General features: G+C 44.7%; 2 protein-coding genes, 2 long non-coding RNA genes and 2 other non-coding genes across 7 annotated transcripts in view; 2 read left to right on the forward strand and 4 right to left on the reverse strand.

Annotated features, from left to right (window-relative positions):
* Positions 1–24,839, forward strand: part of LOC130520206 (NACHT, LRR and PYD domains-containing protein 12-like) — a 48,513-nt gene that overhangs the window by 20,455 nt on the left and 3,219 nt on the right. The window contains exon 11 of one of the 2 annotated variants that reach the window (XM_057023897.1): positions 6,620–6,751. The exons of the other annotated variant lie outside the window; for it this stretch is intronic. Coding sequence (XP_056879877.1) covers positions 6,620–6,680 — 61 coding nt within the window. The 3' untranslated portion in view covers positions 6,681–6,751. Of the gene's footprint in view, positions 1–6,619; positions 6,752–24,839 lie in introns of those variants that run through there. 2 annotated transcript variants of the gene reach the window in all.
* On the reverse strand, positions 7,418–8,102 carry LOC130520208 (golgin subfamily A member 6-like protein 1). The gene is made up of 2 exons (XM_057023900.1): positions 7,846–8,102; positions 7,418–7,750 (listed from the first exon to the last, which is right to left on the reverse strand). The coding sequence occupies exons 1-2, from the start codon at positions 8,089–8,091 to the stop codon at positions 7,673–7,675; spliced, it is 324 nt and encodes a 107-aa protein (XP_056879880.1). The 5' UTR covers positions 8,092–8,102; the 3' UTR covers positions 7,418–7,672.
* Positions 9,269–10,462, reverse strand: LOC130520209 (uncharacterized). Its single transcript, XR_008948710.1, has 3 exons — positions 10,356–10,462; positions 9,882–10,070; positions 9,269–9,772 (listed from the first exon to the last, which is right to left on the reverse strand). It is a non-coding gene; the product is annotated as an uncharacterized LOC130520209 (long non-coding RNA).
* LOC130520219 (5S ribosomal RNA) lies at positions 10,528–10,646 on the reverse strand. Its single transcript, XR_008948718.1, has one exon. It is a non-coding gene; the product is annotated as a 5S ribosomal RNA (ribosomal RNA).
* LOC130520218 (5S ribosomal RNA) lies at positions 11,562–11,680 on the reverse strand. The gene has a single exon (XR_008948717.1). It is a non-coding gene; the product is annotated as a 5S ribosomal RNA (ribosomal RNA).
* LOC130520210 (uncharacterized) lies at positions 20,959–23,045 on the forward strand. Its single transcript, XR_008948711.1, has 4 exons — positions 20,959–20,996; positions 22,186–22,287; positions 22,558–22,670; positions 22,771–23,045. It is a non-coding gene; the product is annotated as an uncharacterized LOC130520210 (long non-coding RNA).

The following is a 24,839-nucleotide window of genomic DNA, read 5'->3' on the forward strand; positions in this document are numbered from 1 at the left end:
GAGGCCGATCACCGACTACAGGCCTCAGGCTTCAGAGGGTCAGGACACAAAGCCCTTTGTCAGAGTCTGTCCCTCCACTATGCCCGCTTTGACACCTCGTCAGCCATGCCCCAACCCCCCCTCCACTCACCATCACTCACCATTTGTCCCCCCCCCCATCACTTACCACCAGTTCCCCCCCCTCCCTCGCCCCTGGCCCGGACGGCGTGTCTCCTTCCACCCTGAGGCACTGCGCAGAGGAGCTGACTCCTGTCTTCACAGACATCTTCAACTCCTCCCTGGAGTCGTGCCAGGTGCCAGCCTGCCTCAAAACCTCAACCATCGTCCCTGTCCCCAAGAAGCCACGGATCACTGGGCTTAACGACTACAGACCTGTGGCGCTCACCTCTGTAGTCATGAAGTCCTTAGAGCGCCTGATCCTGCCACACCTCAAGTCCATCACCACCCCCCTCCTGGATCCACTGCAGTTCGCCTACAGAGCCAACAGATCTGTGGACGACGCGGTCAACCTGGCCCTTCACTCCATCCTGCAGCATCTGGACTCCCCGGGAACCTACGCGAGGATCCTGTTCGTGGACTTCAGCTCTGCGTTCAACACCATCCGCCCCGCTCTGCTACAGGACAAGCTGTCCCAGCTTAGTGTGCCTGCCTCCCTCTGCAGGTGGATCACTCACTTCCTGACGGATCGGAGGCAGCATGTGCGGCTGGGGAAGACTGTCTCAGACTCCGTCACCATCAGCACTGGATCACCCCAGGGCTGTGTACTTTCCCCCCTCCTCTTCTCCCTGTACACAAACTGCTGCACCTCAAGCCACCAGTCTGTCAAACTGATCAAGTTTGCGGATGACACCACCCTCATCGGGCTCATCTCCAATGGAGACGAGACTGCCTACAGGAGGGAGGTGGCTCGACTGGTGTCCTGGTGCGGACACAACAACCTGCAGCTGAACGCTCAGAAGACAGTGGAGATGATTGTGGACTTCAGGAAAGTCACAGCCCCTTTGCCCCCCCCTTGCCCTCATGGACTCCCCCATCACCATCGCGGACTCCTTCCGCTTCCTGGGCACCACCATCACCCGGGACCTTAAGTGGGAGCCAACCATCAGCTCCCTCATCAAGAAGGCCCAGCAAAGGATGTTCTTCTTACGGAAGCTGAGGAAGCTCAAACTGCCTCCCAGGATGTTGGCGCAGTTTTATACGGCCATCATGGAGTCCATCCTCACCTCCTCCATCACCGTGTGGTTTGCTGGTGCCACCGTCAGGGACAGACTGAGGCTGCAGCGCGTCATGCGCGCTGCCGAGAAGGTGATGGGCTGCAGGCTTCCATCCATCCAGGACCTGTATATCTCCAGGACCTGGAGGCGTGCAGGTCGGATCACGGCCGACCCTTCCCACCCTGGTCACGGACTGTTTTCCCCCTCCCCTCAGGCAGGAGACTACGGTCCATTCGGACCAAAACCTCCCGCTACATGAACAGCTTCTTCCCCTCTGCCATCAGGCTGCTGAACACCAAGTGACTTATCACTTAAGCACCACGTACAGCAGCCAGTCGGACTCACGAACAATACATTACTCCTGCATGGACCTGCACTATTTCTTACCATTTATGTATATACTGTATATATGTCTTATTTTATTTTATTTATCTTATTCTAGTGTTGTCTTCTTTATGTTGAATGTCGCAGCCAAGACAGATTCCTAGTTTGTGTAATACTGTGTACTGTATTACATGAACAATGGCAATAAACCTGATTCTGCTTCTGATTCTGATTCTGATTCGGCTAGATCAGGGGTCGGCAACCCGCGGCTCGAGAGCCGCATGCGGCTCTTTAGCGCCGCCCTAGTGGCTCTCTGGAGCTTTAGCAAATATAGGGAAAAGATGTGTGAATATATTTTTTGTTTTAATATAATTTCTGTAGGAGGAAAAACATGAAAACATTCTTAAAGTTTTCCAATGCTGTAAAAATTTGTATAATAAATATTTAATTTCCACATCTCATTATAATGGAAGTTAAACTTAAAGCACCACCGTACAGCAGAGTGGTCACGTGGTGCGTCATTCTCTCCAGGATGCTCGTTATGTATTTGTAGCCTAATTATCATTTTGATAGTAGGCTAATAAAGCTAATATAGACACTTACAGCATGTGTTGCCTTCATTATAAGGCATTTCAGTTTTTGCGGCTCCAGACGGATTTGTTATTGTTTTCTTGGTCCAATATGGCTCTTTCAACAGTTTGCGTTGCCGACCCCTGGTCTACGGGATACATGGTGATCTCGCCTGTGTACAGATCACTTTCTTACACCTGCACACACATGTAATCAACAACCTGAAAAAAATGATTTTAATAATCCCATGACAGGACTGGATGGAGAATCCCCACAGTGCATTAGAATTATGTCTCATATTTGGAAAGCTACTAATATTAGTTGGGTTAAAGTCACTTACGCAAAATGACGTAACCGTCACGTTAAATGCACTAGTAATAATAAATCCTCCGTGAGAACTGATTCAAATTTAATAAAAACAAAAGGATATACAGTATGACAAAGGTACTGCTGCTTTTTGAGACCATGATTTGGAAGATTATTCGGAACAAGATTTCGCTGAACCGAAACTTGACTACTTCCAAGCGCTGCTCAACGAGCAATGTCCACATTAGCAAGAGGGTCGTTTTACAAAAGTACTGCCCGACTTAAAACAGAAGTCGTGCGTATGACATGCAGTCGTTGTCTTACTGTTCCGGTCCATAAATACTTGCGCAGACCCAGAACTTGCAGTGTGTAAATCGGGGCCTGTAACGAAATGCCCAAGGTTGACATATGTCGTGGACTTCAGCGCCCCCTTGTGTCCATAGAGGGGTATGACACCCCATAGCCCCCCCACCCCCAGCGTCAGTGTACTATGATCTGTTGATTCTCCTAATCTCTCCTAATCCACTGATGTGTACAATAACTGTTGGATGAACACAACATTACCTGTTAGGGTCTTAAAAAAAAGGCACACTCGGACGGAACTCTCAAAATATCATCAAAGCCAAACGGGAGCTTTCTGACCTGTAGTACATGTTTTCCGCAGTACTTAAGGCTTCCTAAAGCTACAGTAGACGTCTTATTAAATAAAGGAAAAGATGGGAATTTTGTTCTCAGTCCACAATCTGCACAAGCATACAGTGTTAGTTATTATTCTTTATGCCAGAAATTTGTGTTTTATTGGGAAAGAGGGTTGATAAATAGTCAGTTTGCGCAGGGGAAATGGAGGTAATAATCCAGCAATACCAGGGTCACAGCAAGGGAACCAAGGGTCACAGCCTGAGCGCATGCGCAGTGAGGGGCGCTGAGCGTGCCACACTGGTCAGCGTTAATTGGGAGCGCGTCAGAGCGGAGCCTGTTGTCTTCATCGCCTGAAGAGATCGGCCCAGATGATCGGCCGGGTTCGATTCCCGGCCAATGCATAACATTTTTATCTTAATGTAAGAAAAAGGAGGGGGACTGGCCGTGTTCGTTAGCAACAGGTGGTGCAGCCCGGAGCATATTCACGTCAAGGAGCGCGTGTGCAGTCCCGACGTGGAACTTATTGTTATCGGACTCCGTCCATACTATTTGCCACGGGAGTTTACTAATGTCATCACCATCACCGTTTATATTCCTCCGACCGGTAAAGCGGACTCGGCCTGTGACGTCATCCACTCTGTCACGGCTGACCTGCAGACTAAACATCCCGGAGCCTTTATCCTCATCACAGGTGACTTCAATCATGCCTCCCTTAAGTCCACTCTCCCTACATTCCACCAGTATGTCCAGTGCAGCACGAGAGACAGGAAGACTTTGGATCTACTGTATGCTAATGTCACCAGTGCATACACCTCCACTGCACTCCCTCCGCTAGGCAAGTCCGATCATAATCTCGTGCTGCTCTCCCCATCATACACACCTGTGGTTCAGCAGCAACCAGTCACTGTGAGGACTGTTATGAAATGGTCTGATGATGCTATGGACTGTCTGCGGGATGTCCTGGAGACCACCAACTGGTCTGCTCTCTGTGAACCACATGGTGAGGACCTGGATGGACTGACAGACTGTGTTTCCGACTACATCAAGTTCTGCACTGAGAACTCCGTCCCCACCAAGAAGGTACGCTGTTACCCAAACAACAAACCATGGGTGACGAGTGACCTGAAGGCCCTTTTGAATAAGAAGAAGAGGGCCTTCACTGCTGGGGACCCGGCTGAGCTCAGGAGTGTACAGAAGGAACTGAAACGCAGTCTGAAGGAGAGCAAGGACGCCTACAGGAAGAAGCTGGAAGAGAGACTGGAGAGGAACCAGACCAGGGATGTTTGGAGTGGGATGAGGACGATCACTGGCTTCCAGAAGAAAGGAATACGCTCAGCTGATGGGAACGTGGACCAAGCCAATGAGTTGAACCAGTTTTTCAACAGGTTTGACTCTAGCTCCCCCTCCCCCAGCTGTCCCAATATTCCTCTGGATAACAATGGGTCCCCTTCACACCTCCCAGAGCCCCTAACACCTCTGCCAACTTCTTCCCCCTCCCCCCTGCTGACACCCTACATGGATCCCAGCATGTCACCCATCCCCCCGACAGGACTGTCCTTCACGTCTGGCCAGGTGAGGAGAGAGCTGGAGAGGCTCAACCAGAGGAAGGCTGCCGGACCAGACGGCATCAGCCCACGAGTGCTGAGGAACTGCTCCAGGCAGCTGTGTGGAATACTGCAGCACCTGTTCAACCAGAGCCTTCATCTTCAGAGGATCCCAGTGCTTTGGAAGACATCCTGCCTGGTCCCGGTGCCAAAGAAGACCCATCCTGTGGCACCGAGTGACTTCAGGCCAATAGCACTGACCTCCCACATTATGAAGGTCATGGAGCGGCTGGTGCTGTCACACCTCAGACCTCTGGTGAGCCCCTTTCAGGACCCTCTGCAGTTTGCCTATCAGCCCAAGGTGGGGGTTGATGATGCAGTGATATACCTGCTGCAGAGGGCTTACTCCTCCTTGGACAGACTAAACACCACAGTGCGGGTCATGTTCTTCGACTTCTCTTCTGCCTTCAATACCATCCAGCCAAGACTGCTGAGGGCGAAGTTGGAGAAGATGCAGATGGATGCTCCCCTTGTTTCTTGGATCGAGGACTACCTGACAGGTCGGCCACAGTTTGTGAGACTGCGGAGCTGTGTGTCCGACCCCCTGATGAGCAACACAGGAGCTCCTCAAGGAACTGTGCTCTCCCCATTCCTGTTCACCACCTACACAGCCGACTTCCAGTACCACTCTGAGACATGTCATCTCCAGAAGTACTCGGATGACACAGTCATAGTCAGGTGTGTGGAGAATGGACAGGAGGATGAATACAGGGACCTTGTGGAGAGTTTTGTCAGGTGGAGCAGGGAGAACCTTCTGCAGCTCAACGTGACCAAGACGAAGGAGATGGTGGTGGATTTCAGAAAAAGCAAGTCCCCACCCTCCCCAGTCTGCATTAGTGGGAAAGAAGTGGAACTAGTCCCATCTTACAGGTTCCTGGGTGTTCAGCTGGACAATAAACTGGAGTGGTCCACAAACACCGATGCTGTCTACAAGAAGGCCATGAGCAGACTCTATTTCCTCAGGAGACTCAGGTCCTTCAGTGTTTGCAGCAGGATGCTCCACATGTTCTACCAGTCTGTCATGGCTAGCACCATCTTCTTTGCTGCAGTGTGCTGGGGTGCAGGCATTAAAGCAAAGGATGCCAACAGACTCAACAAACTCATCAAAAAGGCAGGGTCTGTTGTTGGCTGTAGACTTGATAACTTGGACGAGGTGGTGAGGGACAGGATGGTGTTGAAACTGCGGACAATCATGGACAGTCCCTCCCACCCCCTCCATAACAGAGTGGACAAACTGAGGAGCAGCTTCAGCAACAGACTCCTGCAGCCTCGCTGCTCCAAGGAACGGTACAGGAAGTCATTCCTGCCGTCCGCCATCAGACTATATAACTCATCCAAACCCAGCCAATAACAACAACTGTGTAATGTTCATGTTGTAATTTTATTTCTAATTTATTCTATATTTATGTATATATGCTTATAATGCTTATAATATGTATATATTATGTATATATTATGTATATATTATATATATGCTTATAATATATGCTGTATATATGCTTATAACATTCTAATCTTATCTGTATTTTTTTTTTTTTTCTGTCTCTTTACTCTGCATACGCTGCTACTATAATTCAATTTCCCCACGGGGATGAATAAAGTTAATCTTAATCTTAATCTTAATCTTAATCTTAATCTTATGTTTTATTGAATTTGATCATATGAGATCAAATTCAAGCGGTGTGTGTGTGGGTGGGGGGGATTCTTCCGCCGCTAGTAGGCGCCTTTTTCCCCTTTAGACTCAGCGACACTGCGCTCTCTCTCTCTCTCTCTCTCTCTCTCTCTCTCTCTCTCTCTCTCTCTCTCCTCGCTCTCTCTCCTCTATATATCGCTTACGAAGGTGAACAGCGTTTGTGTTTTAATGTTTAAAGTTACTGTGCATACATAAGCTGTTATTTTCTATAGTCAACTACAATCTGCCATGTCTCCAAAGATGTACTCATCCTCTGGTGGTTTCTGCAGGTGTGGGAAGACCTCAAGTAATTGTTGGCACAGTGGACAGCATTTCATCTTTTTCTCGTGAATCTGCTGCAAGGCCTGTGGAAAGACCTGGTTTGCTGACAACCCTCGATGGCTGGAGAAGCTGCCTAACCGTTAGTGGGAATGCTAGTTTTTGTTGTTTTTCTCCAATTGTATTTAGTCTTTTAGTTGAATATTTATGTCAGCTATTTAAGTCATCAGAAATCTACCCCCAATGTGCCTACGACACATCAACTGAAAGCACTTTCTGACTTTTCTGTCTTGTTGAAGCGTCTGTTGGTCCCTCAGTTGCTCTAACTTCATTTTATTACACCTATTCAACATTTAGAAAAGCTCAGTGTGTCCTATTGCTGTGGTAATTTCATTTGCTGGAGATGGACTTAAAAGGATGCACTGATTGAATGGTAAAATGGCTAGCACAATAAAATATCAATGTATTTTAATTAACAGAAAATGGCAAAAATGACAGAATGCATAAAATAAATGAAAGCAGATGCACATGGGGGTGTGAACACCTACATCTTCTGCTGGATTCAAAGAGTGTTTGCATTTTTTACATTTTTAAATAAGGATGCAAATAATTTGAGCAGTCTGAAATTATAGAATTACAATATTAATGGAAAAACTCACTTTAGGATCCCACAATTATGTTGTGAATTACTTCAGCATAAAAAAATACCCAAAAACTAAAAGCCATTAGATACATAGAACATTTTTTCCAGGACAACTTCTGCATTTATGAAGCCCCGTGATTTCAGGAAACAGTCTTCTTCAGACGAGTCGAGGCCAGGCAGAGGAGTCGAAGCCGGGGAAGCAGATTATAGCTGGAGCCACGGAGGCAGAGTGTGTGGTCGGAGACAGGAAGCAGGCAGGTTTCCTGGGGAACAGGCGAGGCGGGCAGGATGAAGACAGGCAGGTCTGGGATGAGCTGCAGCGGAGCTGACAGGTGAGTGGAGTTGGCCTGATGAGGTGGGAGTGGCTGACAGGTAGAGTGGAAAACTACTGAGGGCAGGAAGCAAGGAAAAGTGTTGGGGTTCACTTTTTCCAAAATTTTAGAATCCTGCTCCAGACCCCTTTCTTCTTCTTCTTTTTCTCCTTCTTTTCAATGTAGTTCTGATGAAAGGAGGAATTGGTTTTAGTTTTCACATCCACACATTTAAACTTCCAAAACCAGGAGTGACGGGACAAACAAATCTGCGGCTGCTTACCCAAAGCTGCTGGAAGTTCTCTTGGAAGCGCTCAGTTTCCTGCTTCCTCTCCTCCTCTTGCTGTTTGCGCAGGGTCTCTTGTTCGTGGAGTTTCTCCTCCAGCTCCGACTGGTGTTTTCTCCACCGCTGAGCTTCGGTCTGCCAGGACTCGATCACCGTGGTCAGCTGCTTCTTCAAGCAGTCGTCCCTCTCTTCCCTCATCCCTCTCTCAAGCTGCTGTCTCAGCCTCTCCTCTCTCTCACGCATCTCACGCTGGTCCTTCTCTTTCTCTCCAGGAGCTTCCTCTGGAATTCTTCCTGCACGCCAATGAGCTTCTGCCTCATCCACGCCTCCATCTGCTTCTCTTTTTCTGAGAATTGCAGTTTCAGAGCCTCTTCTTTCTTGGAGAGCTCTACGTGGTCTCCGTGCTCCGGACTCTGGTGGCTGTCATTGGTTCCACTGCGCAACTTCTCCTCCAGATCAGAGCACTTGTCTTGGCTGACTGTGAGATCAGCCCTTGCCTGGTTCAGCTGGGTCAGGGCGTCCATATGAGCCACTGTTCTTATCTGGCGCCTTTTGGTGCTCCGGCTCAACTGCTCGTCCTTCTCAGCCAGCTGTTCTTTTAGCTGCCTGACTTCATGCTGAAGCTCCATCACTGACCTCAGCAGCTTTTTGTTCTCTTCCTGTATCTTCTCCATTGGTCTTCCTGTTCTTACTTTTTTGTTTAAAATGTAGATCACTTTAGCAGCTTCTGTTATGTTATTCTGTTATGCTGTTTCACTAACACAAGTAGATAGTTTAAGTATATTAGGATTTATGTTTAGGAGTAGAGTTTTAGTCTTTGATGTTGTGCCTTTTATGTCAGGCTTTGAACCAGGCGTGTCCAAACCCAGGCAGCAAGTAGCCCTGACCACTCCAGGTGTCCCAGAGGCTGCCTGAAAAGAAAAACGGGAGCTGAAACATGAATTTAATAATCAGGTGTTTTATTTAGCAGCCCCCTCTGGGATACCTTACGGAGCATATCAATAACAGCAAGCCCTAAATGTTGTTCAGGAATTTTATTTATTGGCTTCCAGTACATACTCTGCAGATCCAACTAATCAGGACAGTAGCCTAAATGCATTGGCGGTGAGAGCATATACACATTTTAAGCCCCGCCCATCCCTACCCATTGGTCTGCCCCATACATGTAGCTGGAGCTTACCTTCTCTGTGAAAGACTGTAAACTGCCGCTTCCCTCCCACACCCACCACCATCACACCTTTGTGTTTGACCGTGTAGAAGCCGATCGCCTGACTCTCCCCACAACAGGCTGCAGCTTTCGGTGCGGGGGTGCAGGGAGAAACACACAGTCTCATCCAAAGATCTGTCCACATCCCGACTGAGCAGGAACACTATCACCCTCTCCACAATCGACTGGACCTGGAGAGGAAAAAACACTGATTTAGGAGGACCAACTGTTCCCACAAGTCCTATATTTACCAAAAAATACTACATTCACATGTTCCTGTTGCCTTTCACATAGTTTTGAGGCTCCAGTTGATCCAGTTTCTATCTTCCGTTGCAGTGTACTTTAACTCCAGGCTCCTCTATTGTACTTTTACCCCTCCACATTTCAGGCCAGTTAATTTACTAAACAATAAGAAGCATAATTTGTTAATCACTGACGTAAAGACGCTCTGTTACCGATAACAAACCACGTCTGGATTCGACTGTGGTTCGTAATACATCATCCACTGGCCACCACTCGTCATGCAGGTATACAGCCAAGACTGAGTTGTAAAACACGACACTTTACTGCTTGTCTTTCACGTCTGATGGGGGATCACAAGTCTGGTTCCGGACCTTGTGTTGGGTCACCGGAGGGGTGAAGCGCCAACAGTGTGCAGTCAGCTCCACCATCTTCAAACAGCTGCAAGCGTGTTACATTGTTTACTGTTATGGTTGTCTGAGGGAAAAAAGGACAGACTAGTTGGTTTTTTTAACCCCACAATCAAGAGGAACATTCTTGTGACTGAGGATGCAAACTGGTCATAAAAAGCAGTAATAGGTGTTACCTTATTGGTCGTGGAAGATTGGAATTCTTTAGTTTTATGAGGTATTTGCTCCAGAGAAGAGAGGTACTGTTCAGATGCCAATGTGAGATCTGTGTCGCCCACAACTGGAAAGTCTACGGCAGGGGTCGGCAACCCGCGGCTCGAGAGCCGCATGCGGCTCTTTAGCGCCGCCCTAGTGGCTCTCTGGAGCTTTAGCAAATATAGGGAAAAGATGTGTGAATATATTTTTTGTTTTAATATAATTTCTGTAGGAGGAAAAACATGACAAACATTCTTAAAGTTTTCCAATGCTGTAAAAATTTGTATAATAAATATTTAATTTCCACATCTCATTATAATGGAAGTTAAACTTAAAGCACCACCGTACAGCAGAGTGGTCACGTGGTGCCTCATTCTCTCCAGGATGCTCGTTATGTATTTGTAGCCTAATTATCATTTTGATAGTAGGCTAATAAAGCTTATATCGACACTTACAGCATGTGTTGCCTTCATTATAAGGCATTTCAGTTTTTGCGGCTCCAGACGGATTTGTTATTGTTTTCTTGGTCCAATATGGCTCTTTCAACAGTTTGCGTTGCCGACCCCTGGGCTAGATAATTATCTGGAACACTGGCGGCCTCTGCTGACCCAGTGGAAGAGTGCAAAACGCTTACAGCACCTGGTATTCCCAGGCGGTCCCCCATCCAAGTACTAACCAGGCCCGACCCTGCTTAGCTTCCGAGATCGGACGAGATCGGGCGTTCTCAGGGTGGTATGGCCGTAAGCGAGAGCAGGTGCAAGAAAATGGCCTTTTGAAGTTAATACACTCAAACTTATTTTCTTGAAACACTTATTCTGGTGGAGGTTGTCCATTTTGCTTTGTCACAGAATGAAATCAAGTTAAAAGCAATGTGCCATGGCCGGGAATCGATCCCGGGCCGGTGCGGGCCAGTTGACAATTGCTGTAACAGACAACCTGATTGAAACCTCCTGAAGACCCCAGAGGGAGAGTTCGAATCCTGCTTTGGGCATCATCAAAGAGAAGATATTTGATTGAAAAATTCACGATCATAAAAATGTTTAAAGAGCATAGCAGTGTCTGTGAGGTTTATGAGCCACAAATGCTGCTCTTTTTAGGAGCACAGCCATCTATTAAACTGTAGTTTGTGTCATAGCATAGTTTTATTGACAAATTCTAAATTGCAAGTAGCAGATATGAACAGGGAAATGCTACGTTATCTGCTTATTCTGTTACAAATAATCTGATGAGATAGGTGTGGAGTTAATTCAGTTGGGGATAGACAGATGGAATATTAGTGTTGTTAGTATGATACTTGAGTTCTTTAGATATTGTTTTCAATTCAGGAATCTGCCGCCTTGAGTTGGCTTTTGTGGAAGACAGAAATGTTGACAATAGTGTGGACCAAAGTGGGAAATTCAATTTTATTTAAACACAAGCACACACACGCACGCACGCACGCACGCACGCACGCACGCACGCACGCGCACACACACACACACACACACACACACACACACACACACACACACACACACTCATAAAATATTGAATCTCAAACGATGTACAATCGTGCAACATTAAATGTCAATGTTAGAAGTACGGAAGAAGTGAATTACATCTGGCTGGATAATTATCAGGAACACTGGCAGCCTCTGCTGACCCAGTGGAAGAGTGCAAGAAGCTTACAGCACCTGGTATTCCCAGGCGGTCTCCCATCCAAGTACTAACCAGGCCCGACCCTGCTTAGCTTCCGAGATCTGACGAGATCGGGCGTTCTCAGGGTGGTATGGCTGTAAGCGAGAGCAGGTGCAAGAAAATGGCCTTTTGAAGTTAATACACTCAAACTTATTTTCTTGCAACATTTATTCTGGTGGAGGTTGTCCATTTTGCTTTGTCACAGTCCAAACCTCAATGTTGGAGCAGCCTCCAATCCATTCCCCCCAAAAAGAAAAGGCTATATAGCCTATGAGCGCCATATCATCAAATCTGCGTAGATCGGCTCTTGGATGAGAGGTGAAACGCCTTCAAAAAAATCAAACAAGATTCAACTCCGATGAATGAAATCAACTTAAAAGCAATGTGCCATGGCCGGGAATCGATCCCGGTCCGGTGCGGGCCAGTTGACAATTGCTGTAACAGACAACCTGATTGAAACCTCCTGAAGACCCCAGAGGGAGAGTTCGAATCCAGCTTTGGGCATATCAAAGAGAAGATATTTGATTGAAAAATTCACGATCATAAAAATGTTTAAAGAGCATAGCAGTGTCTGTGAGGTTTATGAGCCACAAATGCTGCTCTTTTTAGGAGCACAGCAGTCTATTAAACTGTAGTTTGTGTCATAGCATAGTTTTATTGACAAATTCTAAATTGCAAGTAGCAGATATGAACAGGGAAATGCTACGTTATCTGCTTATTCTGTTACAAATAATCTGATGAGATAGGTGTGGAGTTAATTCAGTTGGGGATAGACAGATGGAATATTAGTTTAACTGCCCAAATATCATTTATGTTGTCATTTTATGTCTGTAGAATATTTTATTTAACATTGTTTATTTTTATGAATATTTAATTCCTTTATTTAACACATCATACAGGCGGAAGTGGTTTCTGTTCTTTGTTTAGTGACGGACCTTTAATGTGGTACTCCTTTCACGAACTTTTATTTGAGGTAATACTGCAAGAAGAGGAAGTTGCAGAAGACATTCTTTTTAAGACGTTTTTCTTTGCTCATGGTGGACTCATTCCCTCAGGGGTGCAGCCAGCGAGGTAATCTGTTTTTCTTATGTTGCGTTTGTACGTGTTGTATATGTGAAACCTGTTTAATTGTGTGTTGTGCTAAACAGTTCGACGGTGGTGATGGCGTTTACGGCGATGTCGTGCCAATAAATCATCTGTATCAAAAGAACTGTGGTCCGTGCTTCTCTGACGGGAGTGATAGTCGAACTCGAGTCTGCTTCGAGGGACCTGCTCGGGCCCAGCAAGGAGGCGCAGACGGCTCGTCAAGAAGGAAAAGCAGATAAGCCGATGTTTAACAAGAAGACACATGTTCAACGGTTCTCCATGAACGTCCACAAGTCAGACACACAAGTTAAAATGCTCTGAAAAGGGACACAAGTCTGGAAAACCACAAGGGACTGTGAAGTTTAGTGACAGTAGTCATAAGTTTAATGAGCAATTAATGTCGTTTACGTTTGATGTCTTATTTGAGCGCCTCGTTCGTTAAAGGGGTAATCTGTACATTTTGAAAGGTTTGAAATAATTCATGAGCATTTAAGTTTAGTCCTTTAATGCTTGCTTTAAGGGTTAATTAGAAGCAAAATTATCTTTAAGTTTATTGACCTGAGTGCCTCAAGAACATGTTTAGGGCTAAACTGCTTATGTCAGACAAGCTAATGACATATAGTTAATTTCTAAGTAATTTATTTGTCAAAAGTAAAAACTGTCACTCTGAAGTAGCCTTCAAATGGCAGAACCAGAGCAGATAGATGAGCCTGATGATGCACAAGTAGTCCAGTTTGAAGAGCCTCGTAGAAGTGAAAGAGACCGCACATTAACAGAAAAAGGAAAAGAATTTCACAAGGAAAAGACTAAAGGGCTACTTCTACGCTTTGACAGCATTTATGACCGCTGGAAAGCTCTCAGCAAGGTTGCTAAAAGGTCTGTAATAAAAGAGGACCCTAGCAACATTCTAGAAGAACATATCAGCACTGTTCAAAGGGAGTTGTCAGAGCTGAATATTGTTTATGATGAATATCGGAGGATTGACAGCCCAGAACATGAAATGCGCCGCAAGATGGATAAGTGTGTATCTGTCACAGGGATTGTGGTTCAGAATGCCCAATTTCAAATGCAAGGAACAGCAGAGAAGATTGTTTGGCCTGATGCTGGTTCTGTATTTGCGTCGTCTGTATCAAGCGGCTCACATTCAGCCTCTAAGTATTCTAAAGCTAATTCTGTTGTCTCTAATGTATCCTCAGCCAAAAGACAAGAAGCTGCAGCAGAATATGCAGCCACACAAGCTGTACTGAAGATTATGGCTGAACAAGAGGGTCACCAAGAGAAACTGCAAAGACTTGAGGTCGAGGACAAGCTGATAGCTGCAGACCAAGAAGCAGCTGCAGTATCTCGCCGTCTACAAGCAGAAAAGGAAGAAACTGAACGCAAAATAGAAAGAGAGAGAAAAGAAGCTGCACTTTTAAAGCAACAAGAAGAAGAAAGTGCAGCAAGAAAAAGGTCAGTCAAAGACTTAAAAAGAGAACTTGAGCGTTTGGAGGAGCTGAAAAGACTGAACTCAGCCAGAGCAAAGCTTCAAGTTTATGATGAAGGTGAGATGCTACACAACACAGAACTATCTACAGATATGCAAGCAACCAATCAGATGAATCCTGTGTATCAACACACACAAAGTGATTCAGCTCCAAGACATGTTGTTCAAGATAATTCAAGAGAGCTTGTCAAAGTTCTGGCTGAGGCCATATCAGCAAATAGGCTACCTATCCCAGAGCCTATCATCTTTAGCGGTGATCCACTCAAGTTTAACCACTGGAAGTCATCCTTCCATACACTGATTGAGAGGAAAAATATTCCCGCAGCAGAAAAAATCTTCTTCCTTCAGAAATATGTAGGAGGAGCTGCTAAAGAGGCTTTAGAAGGATATTTTTTGACTGATTCAGAAGACTCGTATCATGCAGCATGGGACTTGCTTAATGAACGATATGGTGAGCCCCTTGTAATTGCTAAAGCCCTCCGAGACAAACTACATGCTTGGTCAAAAATAGGCCCAAAGGAGAGTGCTGAACTGAGAAAGTTTGTGGATTTTTTATGTAGCTGTAAATCTGCCATGACCCATAATGAGAGTTTAAATGTTCTTAATGATGGACTTGAGAATCAGAAACTTACTGCCAAGCTACCTGACTGGCTAAGTACCAGATGGAATCGGAAAGCTACTCAGTATCAGCTGGAACACAGAAGGTTCCCAAGCTTTGATTATTTTGTGACTTTCCTAAGCATGGAAGCTAGCATCGCATGTAACCCTATAACCTCTTACCATGCTTTACAGCAGAGTGAATCTGAGAGACTAAAAGTTAAGAACCAAACCACAGTTGTTTTCAAGAATAGAACTGTTGGTGCAAAGATCCTCACAACTAACACTAGTGAGAAGAGCATAGTCACATGTGTGTTTTGTCAGAAAACAGGACACAGCTTACATAAGTGCAGAAGATTCATTGAAAGGCCTGTTGCTGACAGAGTAAAGTTTATTCAAGTCGAGAAATTGTGTTTTGAATGCTTAAGTCATGGCCATCAATCCAAGAGCTGCAGTAAGCGAATGGTGTGTGACATCTGCTCAAAACGTCACCCGACATGTCTTCATGAAGATCACTTAAAAAGAATCAAAGAAAGAAAATTCTGAAGCACAAAGTGTAACCAAAGAAATCACATCTAACAGAGTTGTACAAGACAGTAATAATACTCAGACTTCAACAATTATACCTGTTTATGTATCAACCTCAAGTGATTCAAGCAAGGAAGTTCTCGTCTATGCACTGCTTGATTCACAAAGTGACTCGTCATTCATTCTTGAGGATGTAGCAGTCGTTCTAGATGTGAATTCAGAGCAAGTTAAACTGAAACTCTCTATATGACATCAAAGAAAACAGTAGTCACCTGTAAAAGACTGAAAGACCTACAAATAAGAGGGCTATTCTCCTCTAAGAAAATCACAGTGCCAACAACTTACACTCGTGAATTCATTCCTGCTAATCGCTCACACATTCCAACGCCAGAGACTGCCAAGGCATGGCCTCAGCTGATGCATCTTGCAGAGCACATTGCTCCACTAATGGAATGCGAGATTGGCCTACTGATCGGTTACAACTGCCCACAAGCTCTGATGCCCAGAGAAGTTGTAATTGGGGAAGAGAACCAACCATTTGCTCAGAGAACTGATTTAGGTTGGAGCATAGTGAGTTATGGTGAACAAAAAGAAAAGGAGATTGATGCAATTGGTGTAAGTCACCGCATCATTGTAAGGCAGGTAATACCAGCACACAAACCAACAGTCAAGCTCAAGAGTGAAGTTCACTATGTTTGTAACACTCGCATCAAAGAAGTGGTTACTCCAGATGATGTAATCAAAGTGCTGGAATCAGACTTCAGTGTGCGAGTGGGAGAAGAAGCAGTCTTCTCTCAGGAAGATCTCCAGTTCTTGAACAAGCTGAAAGATGGAATCAAACATAAACCGGATGGTCATTATGAAATGCCCTTACCCTTTAAACAAGACAAGCCAGACTTACCCAATAACATGCCATGTGCTGTTCATTGTTTGAAGTGTCTAGAACGAAAGCTCAAGAGAGACAAACAATACTGCATGGATTACATCAACTTCATGCAAGACATCATCACATGTGGTGATGCAGAAAAGGTCCCAGAAGAAGAACTCAACAATCATCCAGCCTGGTATATTCCCCACCATGGGGTATACCACCCTCAAAAGCCTGGGAAAATTCGTGTAGTCTTCGATTGCTCAGCAAGGTTCCAGGACACATCATTGAATGATCACCTTCTTACTGGACCAGATCTAACAAACAGCCTGGTGGGTGTCCTTTGCAGAATCCGTAAGGGCCCTGTTGCTGTTATTTGCGATGTGGAACGATTGTTTCATCAGTTCCATGTGAGACCTGAGGACCAAGACTACTTGAGGTTCTTATGGTGGGAGAATGGTGATCTTGAGTCTCCACCATCAGTTTTTCGGATGAGAGTTCATCTCTTTGGGGCAGCCTCTTCACCTGGGTGTGCCAATTTTGGTCTGAAACACATAGCTCTTGAAGGTCAAGACCAGGTTAGTCAAGACACTGTGAAATTTGTTCAGCAGAATTTTTATGTGGATGATGGGCTTGTTAGTGTGATGTCTGACTCAGAGGCTATCCAGCTTGTCGAAGAAGCTAGGAAGCTTTGCAGTGTAGGCAAGTTGAGGCTACACAAGTTCATCTCCAACAGTGACAAAGTGTTAAAGTCGATACCCAAGGAAGAGTGTGCAGAAAGCGTGAAAAACCTGGATATGGCTTTTGGAGAGCCACTGATGGAACGTGCACTCGGCGTGCAGTGGTGCGTCTTCTCTGATGATTTTCAGTTCAGAGTTACTGTCAAGGAACGTCCACTGACCAGAAGAGGAGTGTTATCCACTGTAGCTTCCATCTATGACCCATTAGGGTTTGTTGCACCATTCATCCTCCGTGGAAAACTGCTTTTACAACAAATGTGTCGAGACAAAGTTGACTGGGATGAGCCACTCCCTGAAGAGCTCAGATCACAGTGGGAGTTATGGCTACAAGATCTTCAGAATTTATCTAGTGTAAAAATTAGGAGATGTTACATTCCAGAAAGGTTCACAGATGTTGAGAAGTACCAACTCCATCACTTTTCCGACACCAGCGTCACAGGTTATGGTGAGTGTAGTTATCTCAGAGCAGTTAGTGCTGGGGGAGAGGTTCATTGCTCGCTAGTGATGGCGAAAGCGCGGGTTGTCCCACCAAAGTAACTACTATACCGCGCCTTGAGTTGTCTGCAGCGGTGGTAGCAGCAAAGATGAGTGTCATGCTCAGAAATGAGCTTGATATAGATGGTCTTCAAGAATATTTTTGGACAGACTCCAAGGTCGTTCTTGGATATATAAACAATGATGCCAAAAGGTTTCAAGTGTTTGTCGCAAACAGAATCCAAAGAATTAAGTCCATCACTGATGCTGAGCAATGGCAGTATGTGAAATCTGAAGATAACCCGGCGGATCACGCTTCAAGGGGCCTGATGGCACATCAGCTTGTCAGTTCAAATTGGCTCACTGGCCCAGAATTTCTATGGAAACAGGACCTACCTGCAGGAAATATCAAGGTGGGAGAAATCCAAGATGATGATCCAGAGCTACGGAAAGTTCAGGTTCTAAACACAAAAGCAAAGGAGGAGAAGACTTTGCTTGATTGTTTATCAAAGTTTTCTGACTGGAGAAGAGCTGTGAAAGCCATTGCCTGTCTTAAAAGATATGTACAGCAAAGAAAGGGTCTCAAAGCTAAGACTAATGAAACCACAAACATTGAAGAAAGACAGGAAGCGGAGCTTTTCATTATTAAACTGGTCCAAGAGGAAGCATTCAACTCTGAGATCAAAGGTATAAAGCAATGCAATGAAGTAAGACCTAAGGATAAAACAAACAACTTACACAAGCTAAGTCCATTGGATGAGCATGGTGTGCTCAGGGTAGGAGGACGTTTGACAAGGTCTAGTCTTCACCCACATGTCAAGCATCCTGTCATTTTGCCTAAGACAAGCCATGTATCTTCTTTACTTATCAAGCATTACCACCAAAAGGTGCATCATCAAGGAAGAGGCATAACTGTAAATGAACTAAGATCGAGTGGAATATGGATCATAGGCTGCAGTAGTGCAGTTGCCTCACACATCCACAAATGTATGATGTGCAGAAAGTACAGAAGAAACACACAAGATCCAAAGATGGCAGATTTGCCAGAAGACAGGATGGAAAGTACTCCTCCATTTACATATTGTGGCCTAGATTGCTTTGGACCATTCTACATGAAGGAAGCAAGAAAAGAACTCAAGAAATATGGTCTCCTTTTTACATGTATGTGTTCAAGAGCCGTACATATAGAAATGTTGGATGATCTTACCACAGATGCTTTCATCAATGCGCTGCGCACATTCATTGCAATCCGTGGGAATGTGAGACAGCTGAGATGTGATCAAGGCACAAACTTTGTAGGGGCGAAAAGAGAGTTCATGAATGCAATGAAAGATCTGAACCATGAACAAATGAAGGGATATGGATGTGAGTTCCTAATGAACACCCCATCATCAAGCCATATGGGAGGTGTATGGGAAAGACAAATAAGGACAATCAGAAGTGTTCTCACTGCAATCCTGGATGAATCTGCTAAAAGACTTGACACTGCTTCACTTCGCACATTTCTGTATGAGGTGATGGCTGTTATAAACAGCAGACCTCTAACAATTGAACACTTAAATGATCCCACAAGTGTCGAACCTTTGACTCCCAACCACATTCTCATGATGAAGTCTAGCATAGTGTATCCCCCTCCTGGTCAATTTGTGAAGCAGGATCTGTATTTGCGTAAGAGGTGGCGACAGGTGCAGTTTCTGTCAAATGAGTTTTGGGTTAGGTGGAGGAAAGAATATCTCCTTAATCTTCAGCAGAGACAAATCTGGCAAACAGATAAGAGAGATACAAAGGTTGATGACATAGTTATCATTTGTGAGGACAGTTCTCCAAGAAATCAGTGGAAACTGGCAAGAGTGACAGAAGTGTATCCCAGTGCAGATGGAAAGGTTAGAAAAGTGAAACTGTTCGTCAGTGACTCAACCTTAGACAAACAAGGGAAGCGTACTACTAAGTCAGTGTATCTTGATCGGCCTGCGCAAAAGATTGTTGTATTGGTTGAAGCAGAATAAGTGTCATAGTTCACTTGTTACGTTAAATGTTACGTTAAAACGTAAGGTTGTAGCAAAGGTGTAAAGTGTGTATTGAAATCACAATAACTGATTTGGTGGGAGTTTAACTGCCATAAATATCATTTATGTTGTCATTTTATGTCTGTAGAATATTTTATTTAACATTGTTTATTTTTATGAATATTTAATTCCTTTATTTTACACATCATACAGGCGGAAGTGGTTTCTGTTCTTTGTTTAGTGACGGACCTTTAATGTGGTACTCCTTTCACGAACTTTTATTTGAGGTAATACTGCAAGAAGAGGAAGTTGCAGAAGACATTCTTTTTAAGACGTTTTTCTTTGCTCATGGTGGACTCATTCCCTCAGGGGTGCAGCCAGCGAGGTAATCTGTTTTTCTTATGTTGCGTTTGTACGTGTTGTATATGTGAAACCTGTTTAATTGTGTGTTGTGCTAAACAGTTCGACGGTGGTGATGGCGTTTACGGTGATGTCGTGCCAATAAATCATCTGTGTCAAAAGAACTGTGGTCCGTGCTTCTCTGACGGGAGTGATAAGATGAATATACAGTGTGCACGTACGCGCACACGTGTGTATAAACACTTAATACACGCGTGTGCGTGGACGTAGACTTTTTAGTACTTTGGGTTCATAGACTTTTTAGTATTTTGCAGATACGTGTCTGTATATAAACCAGATCCTCCTGTAATAAAGAACTAAAGGCTGACTGTTGTCACGTGACCTGTCTCCGTCTGTGTCCGATGATGGAACCTGCCTGGAACATCTGGTCCACAGAAAAAGCAAAACAGCTCACAGAACTAGTCCAGTTTAGACCCAAACATGACAATAAATAATGAAAATGTGTGACGCAGTAGAACAATGGGCGAACTTTCTATTGGTCATTGACAGTTTCACTCATCGTCATCAGAATTCATCAGAAATATTTAAACCAACAAACTACACACAGAATCGCAAAGTTTAGAGCTTAAGGGAGCGACAGGTGAAGATTTAAAGCTCAACGCAGCTGAAGAAGTTCCAAAAAGGAGAAATATCATGCGATGCTTTACCGCCACCCGGTGGACACGTGTGGAACTACAGACAATAGTTAAACGCGCTCCGACACATTCTGACCTCTGCTGCTCCTCCTGGACTCCAGGGCTGCAGAAATATGCTGCTTTTACAAGTCTTTCAAATCTGTCAAACATCATAAATCTTATTTATTTAACCAGGTTGAATAATGGCGGAGAATGGTGTCCGAAAAGCGTCTTTGTTTTAAAGTGAAGAAGAACAGTTCGGTCCGCGTTCACAGAGAGGCGGAGAGACCTCGAGAGAGTCCAAAACAAGTCCGCGAGGAAAACTCTCAAAAATAGTCAAGCCACAGAAGTCAGGGTTTGGCGATGAGGCCGAAAACCCTCCGCCGCTGGCAGACGGGAGTTCTGTCCTTAAATCTAACGGGAGATTGAAGAGAGACCGCAGGTGCGTGTGTCTGCGGGGCCACTGTGGCTGATGAGCGGCTCCTCCACGCCCCCTGCAGGTAGACACCCGCAACAACGGTCCCAGAAACTGGGAACCCAACAAACCAGTTTATCAAAGTATTCCTTTCAGACTAAGCAGGAAGACTGAAGACCGACAAGGTGAGTGGAAACGAAGAGCATTATTGAAAAGAATTGACAGTTGTGTTTGGAGATAAAATCAAGATTTGATTCAACTAGACTTCATATTTAGTTTTAGCACAAAACATCATTATACATTATAAATGAATAGGTCTTATTTAACATTCTTATAGTCTGGCTTTAGTTATAGTTGAATAGTCTTTCTAAGTGAAGTTTAGTTTATGTTTCTGCTCTTTGCTACTGATTCTAAAGAACTTTAAACCCTCCCAGAATGCTTTAATGGTAGTAATATATACGCCATAAAGCTGTTGATTAGGTTTTAAAAGTGAAAGTATTCTGTTCAGACGAAGCAGGAAGAACGACATTTTGTGACAGGTGAAAAGCTCTGAGAGTTATTAGAGTTGTTCAACAGTCCAGGTTACAGCTGGATATTTTGGTATTATTTAAGACAATAAACTTTAAAAATAATTAAATAAATCAACACAGGATCACAGGACACCAACAGGATTTTGGGTTCATGTTGCACGTTTTCTCACAGTGGTTTATTGTTCTATGTTGTGGAACCACTGTGAAAGAAATGCAGGAGTGGGTGTCATTTCTTTCATCTATTTTAAATAGAGCAGTGATCTTTGAGGACTTGGATCATAGAAATAATTGAAGAGGGGAACAAAGGAGGGAAGTTAAAAAGTCCTGACTAGTATGTTTATGTAGCACCAGATAATTTAGTGGCTGAGCTGAAGACAGTCCTTTCACCATGTTGGCCTGTGGAAAACCAGTGTTGTGGGCCCGATGGACCAGCGTCCCCGTCGTTGCCGGACCACCGTTGGCCACCAGTTGGGTTTTGGGATCAAAGTGGGGGCGTTTCCTGTATCCGGTTCTCCTCACGGATCCATGACTACAACATGTTGCTGCAAGTGCAGAGACGTTTGCTCTGGAAAGAACTTTAGAGCACATTCAGTGCTGCAGGATGAGGGGCTGGAAAAGGTGCCAGTTCTTTTCTGCAGGGAACAGTTAAAAAAAGCAGCTTAAACTCTGAAAACATGAAAATGATACAGAGACATCATTGATTTATTGATTCAGTTGTTATCCAGAATGGATTAGAAATGTTCCTGTTTGATAAAAATGCAGTGAATTGGGATTATTGAACTACAACCTCTACAGATTATTTACCTTCATCACAGTCTCATCACTATTTCTGATGTTTCCTCAGGATGGACGAGGACAGAGCAGAGTCCACAGTGCCCAGCTGTGTGTCCCTGAAGAGTGACCAGTCCAAAGATTATATAATAACCTTCAGAAGTTCAGAGGAAATGTAAGAAAACTAAAGCGTGATGATGTGTTTGTGTGGCAGCTGTTAGTCACATTAACAGCAGCAGGTTGTGAGTTTATTATTGGAGATGTTTAACACTTAAACCTCAGACAGTCATATAGTTACAGACTTAATGTGAATATTGTTGATTAGAAACAAGAATCAGGTTTAAACTGAAAGATGAATTCAGACATAAATGCTGGAACAATATTGAGTCTTGATCAGGTTCTTTCATCCTATAAATCAAAGGACTAATAGAGATGTGTTTCATAGTGAGAGGGGGGAGCACATCCTATCAAACTGGGACCAGTCAGCTCCACCAGGAGAGTCCTCTTGTTCACAATCTGGAAGCAGATCTGGAGATGCTGAAATGAAGCCCAAACAAAGTAAAACTGTTCAATATGAGATTTAATTTGTGATGTCATGAATTTGTAGTTGTGTTGATGATTTATTATAGATGGAAATCATTGGTTTACTTATGTTCAGGAAGTGATCTGCAGGAGGTGATAGAAGGTCATAAGATGAGTCTGAAGAGAAGATGTGAACATGTGACTGAAGGAACTCATGAAGCAGGAAGTGGAACCCTGCTGAACAAGATCTACACTGAGCTCTACATCACTGAGGGACAAAGTGAGGAGGTGGACACACAACATGAGGTGAGACAGCTTGAGAGAACCTCCAAGAAGAACATCCAGGACACTCCAATCAAGTGCCAGGACATCTTCAAAGTCTTATCTGAGCAACAGAGACACATCAGAGTGGTTCTGACCAATCAGAGATGAGCAGCACAGTCTTCTCTCACTGCTTCATGTTTTCCATCCAACATTACAGAAGATCAGAGCAGAAGATCTGACTGTCTGGAAACTTCTGTTCATCTTTGATGGCCTGGATGAAAGCAGATTTTCACTGGGTTTCAACAAGCATCAGCTCATCTCTGATGTCACACAAGTATCGTCCGTTGGCGTGCTCCTGGTGAACCTCATCCAGGGGAACCTGCTTCCCTCAGCTCTCATCTGGATCACCTCCAGACCTGCAGCAGCCCATCAGATTCCTCCCTCGTGTGTTGACAGGATCACAGAAGTACGAGGCTTCACTGACTCCCAGAAGGAGGAGTACTTCAGGAGGAGGTTCAGTGATGAAGATCTGTCCAAGAGAATCATCTCACACATCAAGGCCTCCAGGAGCCTCCACATCATGTGTCTGATCCCAGTTTTCTGCTGGATCACTGCTATAGTTCTGGAGGACATGATGACCAGAGACCAGAGAGGAGAGCTGCCCAAAACCCTGACTGACCTCTACTCACACTTCCTGAGGGTTCAGATAAAGAGGAAGAAGCAGAAGTATGGAGGAAAGCAGAGACCAGAGGAACTGACTGAGGCTGATAAAAAAACTCCTTCTGAAGTTGGGTCGGCTGGCGTTTGAACATCTGGAGAAAGGAAACATCATGTTCTACTCAGAAGACCTGGAGCGATGTGGACTGGACGTCTCCGAGGTGTCGGTGTACTCAGGAGTTTGTACAGAGATCTTCAAGAGAGAGAGTGTGATCTTCCAGAAATCAGTCTACTGCTTTGTTCATCTGAGCATTCAGGAGTTTCTGGCTGCCGTCTACATGTTCCACCGTCACACCAGGAAAGACACAGTGGTTATAAATCAGTTCCTAAAATATTCTGAACCAAAGGACTTTTCCGGGTTTGTTGGGTTGTATAATTACGGTCCAGTCAAATCTCTTGATGACTTCCTCAGGAGAGCACTAATGGAATCTCTCAAAAGTGAAAATGGCCACCTGGACTTGTTTGTTCGCTTCCTTCATGGTCTCTCTCTGGAGTCCAATCAGAGGATCTTGGGTGGACTGTTGGATCAGAGGAACAGCCACGCAGGAACCATCCAGAAGGTCCTCAAAAACCTGAAGGAGGAGAACAGTGATGGAATCTCCCCAGACAGAAGCATCAACATCTTCCACTGTCTGATGGAGATGAAGGATCAGTCAGTCCATCAGGAGATCCAAGAGGTCCTGAAGTCAGAGAAGAAGTCATGGAGGAGACTGTCAGTGATCCACTGTTCAGCTCTGGCCTACCTGCTGCAGATGTCAGAGGAGGTTCTGGATGAGCTGAACCTGTGGCAGTACAACACCTCAGTGAGGGACGACGTCGCCTGATTCCAGCTGTGAGGAACTGCAGGAAGGCCGAGTAAGTAAAGATTTTTAGGGCCGGACATCGGCGTTTAAATCAAGCGAGTGGATCATGTCAGGTAGCAATACCCCCTCCAGTGGTCATTCCTTCAATTCTTTATCTCCATTGCAGCATCCATAAATTAAAAACAACAACAATTCATCCAGAAATGTTCAACACTGGCTGGATATAAGTTCAAAGGTCAATCCAGACAAACCAACATAAGGCAGGAATAATAGGAGCCACAAGTTAACTGACTATCATGAAATGACTGTCATGTCATTAAATAACTTTTGTTTGTTTGTATACATCGTATTCAAACGACAGAAAAACACATTTTAACTAATGACACGTGGCTATTTTGCTTCATTTGTTCAACGTAAAAAC

This window comes from Takifugu flavidus, unplaced genomic scaffold (assembly GCF_003711565.1).
Source record: "Takifugu flavidus isolate HTHZ2018 unplaced genomic scaffold, ASM371156v2 ctg305, whole genome shotgun sequence".
NCBI classification, from domain to species: Eukaryota; Metazoa; Chordata; class Actinopteri; order Tetraodontiformes; family Tetraodontidae; genus Takifugu; species Takifugu flavidus.

What these genes read in the sequence shown, in the direction of transcription:
- LOC130520208 (XM_057023900.1), bottom strand. Translation starts at nt 8,091, where the DNA reads ATGCGTGAGAGAGAGGAGAGGCTGAGACAGCAGCTTGAGAGAGGGATG. An exon ending in AGAACTTCCAGCAGCTTTGG is followed by an intron (nt 7,751 to 7,845) that starts GTAAGCAGCCGC and finishes TCCTTTCATCAG; the next exon opens with AACTACATTGAAAAGAAGGA.